Below are 12258 nucleotides of genomic sequence, written 5' to 3' on the forward strand. Positions count from 1 at the left end.
CGACGCCAGCGTTCCAAAGGGTAAACATTGTAAGGTGCCTTTAATTACCGTTCATTAGCATACCAATTGTTACTCACCCACACACTGAACACACACACACTGTGTGGTAATTGTCTTGTTTTGGAAGCAGAATGTGTCGCTGCAACATCGCGTCACATTAGACAGAGCGACAGCCGTAATTGGAAACATGGCGCTTGTATGGGTTGTAATTGTAATTACATATTGACACACACACACACACACCCTACATTTGAAGAAGCCCTATAATTGTGTCTTGAGCTAATTAGGTTCTGTGTAATTGCTCGATCAATGAAGACAGTAATTAAGGTTAGTGTTCTTGAAGCTTAGTTAGCAGAACAGAGGGGATTCCTACCAGAGGGAAGGGGGCTTGTTGTCTATTTAGTATTTATTAGACCAAGAAGTCTCATTGAGGTCAGAAGAACACTTTCCCAAAGGAGACATGGATATGTGTTCTGTCCCAGACATGGATATGTGTTCTGTCCCAGATATGGATGTATATGTGTTCTGTCCCAGATATGGATATGTGTTCTGTCCCAGACATGGATATGTGTTCTGTCCCAGATATGGATGGATATGTGTTCTGTCCCAGACATGGATATGTGTTCTGTCCCAGATATGGATATGTGTTCTGTCCCAGATATGGATATGTGTTCTGTCCCAGATATGGATATGTGTTCTGTCCCAGATATGGATATGTGTTCTGTCCCAGATATGGATATGTGTTCTGTCCCAGATATGGATATGTGTTCTGTCCCAGATATGGATATGTGTTCTGGTCCAGACATGGATATGTGTTCTGTCCCAGACATGGATATGTGTTCTGGTCCAGACATGGATATGTGTTCTGTCCCAGTCATGGATATGTGTTCTGTCCCAGATATGGATATGTGTTCTGGTCCAGACATGGATATGTGTTCTGTCCCAGTCATGGATATGTGTTCTGTCCCAGACATGGATATGTGTTCTGGTCCAGACATGGATATGTGTTCTGGTCCAGACATGGATATGTGTTCTGTCCCAGTCATGGATATGTGTTCTGTCCCAGACATGTTGTACCAGTAATGATTTGTTTCTCTAGGTTGAAGGTGCAGGAGAGGAGACGAGTCCTGGTGCAGAGACTGGAGGAATCAACCAGACTGACCACACAGCTCCACTCTCAGCTCAAGAGGTGTGTGTGCCTGTGTATCCGTGCACTTCAAGCTTGTATACCTATACACAAACGCACTCTTGCGCTAAGGCTACGGTTATACAGGCAGCCCAATTCTGATATTTTTTCACTAATTTGCCTTTTGACCAATCATATCAGCTCTGAAAAAGATCTGATTTGAAAAGATCTGATGTGATTGGTCCAAAGACCATTTAGTGGGAAAAAAAGATCAGAATTGGGCTGCCTGTCTAAACTCAGCCAAAGTGTTCCTCCAATACACATACATACAGCTACAGTAAGTAAAACGTTGCTGGTTGAGGTGCTTGTTCATGGTGCGTGTTGGCTGTGTGTGTCATGTGTGTTCTCTCCCTTACAGTTTGTCGGCCAGTACCCTGTCCGTCTCATCAGGCAGCAGCCTGGGTTCTCTGGCCTCCAGCCGTGGCTCCCTCAACGCATCCTCCTCCCGCGGCTCCCTCAACTCCCTCTCCTCCGGAGACCTCTACTACACCCCTGCAGAACCCCCCTCTCCCCTGGACCTGGACTACCAGTGTAAACTGGACCTGCTCCTCCAGGAGCCCTTGACCCCCTCTGGGATAACCTACAGACGGGGAGACCCCCCAGGAACTATCACCACCATCCACGAACACGAGGTGGAGAACCCACACCCACACAACACGTCGCTTCACACACACGCCGTCGGAACCGGTACCACCAACCTGGTCCCATTAGCGCCGCTGGTTGCGGTGTCCTCGAAGCCGGCCGAGCCGTCCAAGTCAGTGACGTCGCTTTCCTCGAGGTCGTCGTTGTCTTCTCTCTCGCCGCCGAGCTCGCCGCTGGTGCAGGAGGGGGTCGGTGCGTTCCCGTCGGTGGGCCCACAGGACTTTGGGGACGGCGACGTCGGTCTGGTGGTGTCGGACTTTGGCGGTCTCAGCCTGGGATTCTACGACGGCCAGGGGATGGGGATGTTTGAGCCAGAGACGGGGGAGAGGGACAGAGGAGGGGAGGGGGGGAGGGAAGGGAGAGGGGCACTGGCTACCCTCAGAGAGAGTATCACAGGTGAGACGTTTGCTCTGTTCAAATTCTTCTTCTTTTTTTTGTGAACAATGGTTAATTTATTGGGTCACAAGGGCAATATAATCAATCATATTACACACCCCCCTCCCCCTTTTTTTTTGTACTTACACAATTCCAAGCATACCCCTATCCCACCCTATCCCGAACCTTGGACAACCCATAATATATATTTATTTGAATCAAATTAGAATAAACAACCTGTACTACACTACAATATTCACACAGTCATTTGCTGATGCAACACCGTCAAATAAACATTTGACATCACACACCTACATCTTATCCATCAGTTTAGAGATTTCTGAGGTGGCTACTTTCCGTGTTTCCAGAGAGCTAGGACTGGCTTTATTCATACGGGAAATGATTCCTTCCTTCCTTCCTCCCTTCATTGGAATTTACCACTGATTAGAAATGCCTTGCGCTGCATGGCGCAACGCTGCCACCTAGCAGCTCAAAATGGAGCTGCACTGAAACAGTCCTCCAGTTCCCCCGAACAGCACACATTTCTATTGTAGCCCCGAACCGATACTCTGCATTCAACTCAAGGGCTTGATGATTAGTCGACAAGTTGCGTCAGGTGTGCTTGTCCAGAGTTCCAGCTAAAAGGTGTACTAGTGGAGGGACTGGAGGCTCCCATCGCACCTTTGGATGTGTCTCGTAGATATACCAAAACACTTTTCTGGATTAATGAACCCCCCCCCCCCCCCCCCGGCATATCAACTGTGGTGTCTTATTTCAGTTGTACTTCATGTCTTCGTCTGTGTTGTTGTCAGACGTGGACCTCCAGAGGCCGGGGGAAGACAGGCCCACCTGTGTGTCAGCAGCCGTGTCAGACGAGTCCGTGGCCGGGGACAGTGGGGTGTACGAGGCCTCTAATGTCAAACGGTGGGTCACACTCACTTCCCGCTCTTTTCATTATTTCGATCGGTCGGTCGCACACACTCTCTCGCTCTTCAGTACTCTCCATCCCTCCCTTGCCCCGTGCCTTTCATTTTCAACCTCTGCCCCCTTCGTTCTCAACCTCTTCCCCTCTCTCCATCCCTCTCTCATTTATCTTGCGGTACTGCTGTTCCCAATAGTGTTGGTCCACTCAAAGGGTCACGATGGGTCTTTTAACCTCCTCTTCCTCTCCCCTTCTTCCATTTAACCCAACGCCTGCGATGTTTGGCGCAAGCTGTGATGAGAGAACCACAAGACCTCACTTAAAACAGACCACCAAACTGAAGGCTCCTCAACACACACACACACACACAATTAGCTTCGTCTCACGTGTATTACACAGTCGGAGACAGAGCTGCATCTGCTCTTTAATGACTGAATTGAAGAAGCCCTGTCTGTTTGTCAAACGTGAGAGATGTTTGAGATGCTGACACGCAGAGTTCTGTTGCCCAGTTGTCTTCCTAATTAGTGCATGGGCTCGGTTGCCCAGTTTTGCTTTTCGTGATTAGACTGGCCTCATTGATGTCTGTTTTTCCCACTAAAACGGCTCCTATGGTTAAACTCTTTCATCATCTCTTGCCCCCTAAAGGGGGGGTTTGATGCTGATCCCTTCAACCAGTGTGGTGTGGACTCTCTCTCAGCTAGCGTTCTCCCTCCTTCTCTCGCTCCCTTTTTCTCTTTCTTTCCTCCTCTGTCACTTGCTTTCCCTCTGCTTGCTCTCTTTTTTCTCTTTCTTTCTCTCTTTCATACCCTCTTCTCCTCCTGTCCTCTCTTGCTCTCCCCTTGATTTGATTTAAATTAGACGATGAGCCAAGGACACCCTTTCTTGCTCTCACTCTGAAATGTCTCTTCTGTCTCTCTCCTCAGCTCCCTCCTGCTTGTGTCCCTCCTGTGTCTCTCCTCTGCCCCGTCCTGTCTCTCTCTCTCCTCTGCCCTCTCCTGTCTCTCCTCTGCTCCCTCCTGTCTCTCTCCTCTGCTCCCTCCTGTCTCTCTCCTCTGCTCCCTCCTGTCTCTCTCCTCTGCTCCCTCCTGTCTATCTCCTCTGCTCCCTCCTGTCTCTCTCCTCTGCTCCCTCCTCTCTCTCTCTCCTCTGCTCCCTCCTCTCTCTCTCTCCTCTGCTCCCTCCTCTCTCTCTCTCCTCTGCCCCCTCCTCTCTCTCTCTCTCTCTGCCCCCTCCTCTCTCTCTCTCCTCTGCCCCCTCCTCTCTCTCTCCTCTGCCCCCTCCTCTCTCTCTCCTCTGCCCCCTCCTCTCTCTCTCCTCTGCTCTCTCTCTCTCCTCTGCCCCCTCCCTCTCCTCTGCCCCCTCCTGTCTCTCTCTCTCTCCTCTGATCCCTCCTGTCTCTCTCTCTCCTCTGCTCCCTCCTCTCTCTCTCTCCTCTGCTCCCTCCTGTCTCTCTCCTCTGCTCCACCTCTGTTCTCTGTTTTATATTCCAGACGTTCTTTTTGATTGGTAATAATAAGAACCTGCTGTGTTAGTAGGTCAATGGAGTCTGATGAACCGGCGGTCTACCTGGAGGACGAGCCTGTCCTTCCTGAGTCTGCCCAGGTCCAGATAGGCCTGAAGTAAGAGTACACACACACACACACACACACACACACACACACACACACACACACACACACACACACACACACACACACATTAAGCTATGCAATGTCTATTACTCCATCCTGCCCTGTTGTCGGACAACTGAAAGATAGTGTTGTTGTTTACAGATATGATGCTGCCAACTCCAGTTTTGTCATGGTGATCATGCAGCTGCAAAACCCTGCTGCCCTGTCAGTCCCCTCCACTACCAGAGTGTGAGTTTTCACCCACTCACTCATTCATTCATTCATTCGTATATCCGTATATGTGTACTAACTAGACTCTGTCAGTGTTGCATTGACACAGACAGCATCGCAGTGTGTTACAGACCATGTTGACTTTGAGAGTGCCTCTGTGCTCAGCCTGTCAGTGTTGCGTTGACACATCCATACACGCATCCTCACAGACATCCATACACGCATCCTCACAGACATCCATACACGCATCCACACAGACATCCATACACGCATCCACACAGACATCCATACACGCATCCACACAGACATCCACACACGCATCCACACAGACGTCCACACAGACACGCGTCCACACAGACACGCGTCCACACAGACACGCGTCCACACAGACACGCGTCCACACAGACACGCGTCCACACAGACACGCGTCCACACAGACACGCGTCCACACAGACACGCGTCCACACAGACACGCGTCCACACAGACACGCGTCCACACAGACACGCATCCACACAGACACGCATCCACACAGACACGCATCCACACAGACACGCATCCACACAGACACGCATCCACACAGACACGCATCCACACAGACACGCATCCACACAGACACGCATCCACACAGACACGCATCCACACAGACACGCATCCACACAGACACGCATCCACACAGACACGCACACATCCATACACACATCCATACACACACATCCATACACACATCCATACACACATCCACACCCACACATCCATACACATCCACCCATACACACATCCACACCCACACATCCATACACATCCACCCATACACACATCCACACCCACGCATCCATACACACATCCACACCCACACATCCACACCCACGCATCCATACACACATCCACATCCACGCATCCATACACGCATCCACATACACACATCCATACACACATCCACACCCACACATCCATACACACATCCATACACATCCACCCATACACACATCCATACACACATCCACACCCACGCATCCACACATCCATACACACATCCACACCCACGCATCCATCCACACATCCATACACAAATCCACGCATCCACACCCACGCATCCACACCCACGCATCCACACCCACGCATCCACACCCACGCATCCATACACGCATCCATTCATACACGCATCCATACACGCATCCATCCATACACGCATCCATCCACACATCCATACACGCATCCATACACACATCCACATCCGCCCACACATCCATACACACATCCACACACCCCCACATCCATCCATACACACATCCATACACACACACATCCATACACACATCCACATCCATACATCCATCCACACACCCCCACATCCATACACACATCCATACACACATCCACACCCACACATCCACATCCATCCACACATCCATACTTCCATACACACATCCACATCCATACACACATCCACACATCCATACACACATCCATACACACATCCACATCCATACACACATCCATACACATATCCATACACACATCCACACCCACACATCCACATCCATCCACACATCCACACATCCACATCCATCCACACATCCATACTTCCATCCACACACCCCCACATCCATCCACACACACATCCATCCACACACACATCCATCCACACACACATCCATACACACATCCACATCCATACATCCATCCACACACACATCCATACACATATCCATACACACATCCACACCCACACATCCACATCCATCCACACATCCATACTTCCATACACACATCCACATCCATACACACACCCCCACATCCATCCACACATCCATACATACATCCACATCCATCCACCCATACACACATCCATACACACATCCACACCCACGCATACACACATCCACATCCATACACACACCCCCACACACATCCATACACACACACATCCATATACACATCCACATCCATACATCCATCCACACACCCCCACATCCATACACACATCCATACACACATCCACATCCATACACACATCCATCCATACACATATCCATACACACATCCACACCTACACATCCACATCCATCCACACATCCATACTTCCATACACACATCCACATCCATACACACATCCACACATCCATACACACATCCATACACACATCCACATCCATACACACATCCATACACACATCCACACAACCATATATACATCCACATCCATCCACCCATACACACATCCATACACACATCCACACACATCCATACACACATCCATACACACACCCACGCATCCACACATCCATCCACACATCCACATCCATCCACACATCCATACTTCCATACACACATCCACATCCATACACACACCCCCACATCCATCCACACAACCATATATACATCCACATCCATCCACCCATACACACATCCATACACACATCCACACACATCCATACACACATCCATACACACACCCACGCATCCACACATCCATACACACATCCACACCCACGCATCCATCCACACATCCATACACAAATCCACGCATCCACACACACATCCACACCCACGCATCCACACCCACGCATCCATACACGCATCCATCCCCACACGCATCCATCCATACACGCATCCATCCATACATGCATCCATCCATCCATCCACACATCCATACACACATCCACACATCCATACACACATCCACATCCGCCCACACATCCATACACACATCCACACATCCACATCCATACACACATCCACATCCGCCCACACATCCATACACACATCCATACACACATCCACACACCCCCACATCCATCCATACACACATCCATACACACATCCACACCCACACATCCATCCACACACACATCCATACACACATCCACATCCATACATCCATCCACACCCCCCCACATCCATACACACATCCATCCACACACCCCCACATCCATACACACATCCATACACACATCCATACACACATCCACATCCATCCACACATCCATACTTCCATACACACATCCACATCCATACACACACCCCCACATCCATCCACACCCACACATCCATCCACACACACACACACACATCCATCCACACACACATCCATACACACATCCACATCCATACATCCATCCACACACCCCCACATCCATACACACATCCATCCACACACCCCCACATCCATACACACATCCACATCCATCCACACATCCATACACACGTCCATACACACATCCACACCTACACATCCATACCCACACAGACATACACACACTTGGCCTTACATCACACAGGTGTGTCTTGTCTACTCTCTGCAGGGGTGGGTGGGCTCTGTCATGTTATTATTTGAGACCCCTCGCGGCTTTCTCTCCCACCAGCAGCCCCTTTTCCTGTTTCTTTTATGGCCGACAAAAATTAAAAAGTTAATCCATTCTCTCATGTTCCCAGGCTTGAAAAGACATTTGTGTCCAATCGAACAGCGGGGAAACGCCTTTGAATCCCTCGCTCAATATTTAGCTGGAATATCTCCCCCAAAATATGATGCAACTTAGCAGGGGGTAGCTACGCGTTTAAAAAAAAATGTTTTATTCTTTCTTCAACCAAACTTCCTTCATCTTATTATCATTCAACTCATTTGAGTGAAAATTTGGGCTCCTTTGTAGTTTGTGAAATATGCATATGCAGATGAGTCTGCTGTGTGGGGGTTCGTTTGCGGGTGAGAGGAGAGGAGTCTTGCAGAGAGGTTTTTTTTCCCAGGAAGTGTTTGAGTCAATGTTAACTGGAGCAGAGAGAGAACTCCTCAAAGATGCTTGGGGCCTCTGGCCGGAAGCTACAGAACAGCAGGCAGAAAGGGAAGAGCACACATCTCAATAAAACAACACACCAGAGGTAACCAGCCTTTATCCCAACAGTCCCCAGGCCACGTTCACTTTTTCAACCTACTGCCTCGGTCTCCACATTAACTCTCTGAGTTTAGGAGTATTAGGTTGTTATTGGACGACATGACCTCAACAACATTGAAATGTCATTGAATATATTTTTTTTTGTGTAACTCTCTTCCCCCCAACAGATACATCCGGGTGGCGCTCCTCCCGTCTTCCAGTGACGTCAGCAGTCTGTTCAGGACCCGTGTGGTGCCCGTGGCGCTGCCCGACAGCGTGACGTTCAACGAGGTGTTCAGGGCGGCCGCGCCGCACGCCGTCCTCCGGCACAAGACGCTCCGCGTCGACGCCTGCACCGTGGGTCCCGGAGGCACCGAGGACTGCCTGGTACGTTCACAACGCACCGCACAAACGCACTTACCAACAGGCTTTGAGCACCTACCAACACCCAGTTAACTAAATACAGAGCTGATACTGGACCTCCACTGTAGATTTACCGCACAATAACATATTGCTTGCTTATAACAGCGTCAACCATTACGACTGGGACAGGGTATAGAATGTGACCAAAGATGGGCACGATGAACTTTCTCCTGACCCTCTCTCTCTCGCTAGGCTGGAGCCCATGTGAGTCTGGGAGAGCTTCCAGTGAGTGGGGATATGACCCGTGTGTGGTACAACCTGTTGACCAGTGAGAGGACCAGAGAGATGGAGGCCAGCCAGGAGAGACCCGGCCCTGGGCCAGAGCAGCACCCTGCAGGGCCCGTGGACATGGTGAGTCCTCCTCCACCACTTCAGACCACTTGACACTGCCTGCCTCAGTCTACATGTTTCTGGATATGCCCACTTCACTCTGATTGGAGATCAGTTCAAATTCACTGCTGCATGCAGGTTATGTTATACAGAATATGCATTCTATTCTACTGAGGGGGAAATGACTAGTGGAGGCCTCAATCTCTGCAGGCACCTATAGCTGTATCGACCTCAGATGGCAGCACACGAAAGTCAAATGGAAAGTTGTTGTTGTAATTTTACCCCCTTTTTTTTCTACCTAATTTCGTGATATCCAATTGGTAGTTACGATCTGGTCTCATCGCTGCAACTCCCCAACGGGCTCGGGAGAGGCGACGGTCGAGCCATGCGTCCCCAGAAACAGGACCCGCCAAACCACGCTGCTTCTCAACACACTGCTCACTTAACACAGCCGCACCAGTGTGTCGGAGGAAACACCGTTCAACTGACAACTGAAGTCAGCTTGATAGGGGCCCGGCTCAAGGAGTCGCTAAAGTGCGATGAGCCAAGGAACCCCCCCCCCCCCCCCCCCCCCCCGTGGCCAAACCCTACCCTAACCCACACGCCGCTGGGCAAATTGTGCGCCGACCTAATGGGCTCCTGGTCACGGCTGGCTGTGACACAGCATGGGATCGAACCCCAGGCTGTAGTGGTGCCTCGTTCCAATATTGTGTTGTGTGTATGTTGTCAGGATGCGGTGTCGGCCCTGCTGCAGAGGACCTCCAGCGAGTTGGAGGCTGTGGAACAGGAGCTGGCCTTGGAGGAGAAGGAGAGAGAGAGCCAGCTGGACATGGACGGACACCAATGGTACTGACCCACTGTCCCTCACAGCCTACTCTTTACTACCATTACAAACACCATTATTTTCAATACACACAACACACACACACACACACACACACACCACAGGTGGAGAGGTAGAGCCACCTGGGGATGGACAGACACCAATGGTACTGACCCGTCCCTCACAGATGACACTTTACTACCATTACAAACACCATTATTTTCAATACACACACACACACACAATGGTACTGACCCGTCCCTCACAGATGACACTTTACTACCATTACAAACACCATTATTTTCAATACACACACACACACACACAATGGTACTGACCCACTGTCCCTCACAGATGACACTTTACTACCATTACAAACACCATTATTTTCAATACACACACACACAATGGTACTGACCCACTGTCCCTCACAGATGACACTTTACTACCATTACAAACACCATTATTTTCAATACACACACATACACACACACACACACACACACACACCACAGGTGGAGAGGTGGAGCCACCTGGGGATGGACAGAGACCAATGGTACTGACCCGTCCCTCACAGATGACACTTTATAATCATTACAAACACCTTTTGACTTGGCGGGAGGTCTGTCGACGTGACCTTGGGCAGGGCGCTTGGCCCTGGTTGATCCTGCGGGTCGCTCTGGATGGGAGACGGTAAGATGACTGAATGGAATGTAAATGTTGAGTGGCTTTACTGCAGGTGGTAGATTGTATGTTTTAATATTCAATTAAACATTTAAAATGAATTGAATTCTCTTTTTTAACATCTTCGGGAGACATTTTCCTCTCGCAAAACGACGTGTCACTCTTGCTTTCAAGACGTGCAACATGGCTACATCAACATTTTACTCAAACATAAAAATGTTCTCGCTGTGAGCACACACCGTAACATTTTGAATGGACAGGTTGCTGACCCTGACCTCTGGCTGACCCTGACCTCTCCTCTCATGACAGGCTGAGCATGCTGGGAGAGGACAGCGCTCAACTGGTCCTCGGACTGGAGGAGGAAGAAGAGGAGGAGAGGAAAGATTCTGTCAAGGCGGAGACGAAGTTTGCTGGCTCTGGGCAGGCGTACAGAGGGGAAGAGCCGGAGGAGGAGTGTCGAGAAGAGCCAACCAGAGAGGAAGAGGAGGAGAGGAGATATAAAGAGAGAATCCCTCAGGCAAATGAAGGACCAACGCTGGTAAGCTGCGTGAGCTCTGACACACACACACACACACCCGGCTGAATGGAGAAATCTGGCCTCGAGAGGTGTGTTTAATGTGGAACCCAGAGCCGTTAGATCTAGACACACACACACTTCAAAAAGTCCACTTTTATTTGGTGAACCCACATCTCTGTAGCTGTAATATACTCAAACCTTCTCCAGGTGGATGCGGAGACGAACACAGAGATGTGTGGTATGGCGGTGAGGCCTAAAGACAGACCCAGCCTGGGACCAGGACCACGCAGCGCTCAGAGAGGCTTCGTACGGAACAGTATGATCATGAGGTCTCAAACCTTCTCCCCTGGGGAGCGCAACCAGTACATCTGCAGGGTGAGTGGGTTGTAATACACACACACACACACCCCAATCCCAGACCAAACTACCACAGAGCTTTCCCAGACTTAACACCAGTGGATGTTCCTATTCTCTATTCTTCCCCCTCTCTTCCCTCTCTCCATCTCTCCTTCTTACAGTTGAACCGGAGCGATAGCGACAGCTCCACATTATCCAAAAAGTGCCCGTTTGTCCGGAACACCTCGGAGAGACGCAGCCTAAGGGTTAAGAGGGTGAGTTTAACATGTGTCCTCTCTTTATCTTGCA

The 12258-nt window shown here is 50.0% G+C and overlaps 1 protein-coding gene across 2 annotated transcripts in view; it reads left to right on the forward strand.

The window, feature by feature from the left end:
* LOC110498655 (protein WWC2) overlaps window positions 1-12258 on the forward strand; it is a 37473-nt gene that overhangs the window by 22602 nt on the left and 2613 nt on the right. The window contains exons 11-21 of one of the 2 annotated variants that reach the window (XM_036954338.1): window positions 1100-1189; window positions 1545-2224; window positions 3016-3127; window positions 4658-4744; window positions 4898-4984; window positions 9025-9223; window positions 9452-9610; window positions 10320-10435; window positions 11406-11634; window positions 11821-11988; window positions 12132-12224. In XM_036954338.1, coding sequence (XP_036810233.1) covers window positions 1100-1189; window positions 1545-2224; window positions 3016-3127; window positions 4658-4744; window positions 4898-4984; window positions 9025-9223; window positions 9452-9610; window positions 10320-10435; window positions 11406-11634; window positions 11821-11988; window positions 12132-12224 — 2020 coding nt within the window. The remainder of the gene's footprint in view (window positions 1-1099; window positions 1190-1544; window positions 2225-3015; window positions 3128-4657; window positions 4745-4897; window positions 4985-9024; window positions 9224-9451; window positions 9611-10319; window positions 10436-11405; window positions 11635-11820; window positions 11989-12131; window positions 12225-12258) is intronic. The other variant, XM_036954339.1, reaches the window with a different exon arrangement.

Source organism: Oncorhynchus mykiss, chromosome 19, assembly GCF_013265735.2.
Source record: "Oncorhynchus mykiss isolate Arlee chromosome 19, USDA_OmykA_1.1, whole genome shotgun sequence".
In the NCBI taxonomy this organism is placed as follows: domain Eukaryota; kingdom Metazoa; phylum Chordata; class Actinopteri; order Salmoniformes; family Salmonidae; genus Oncorhynchus; species Oncorhynchus mykiss.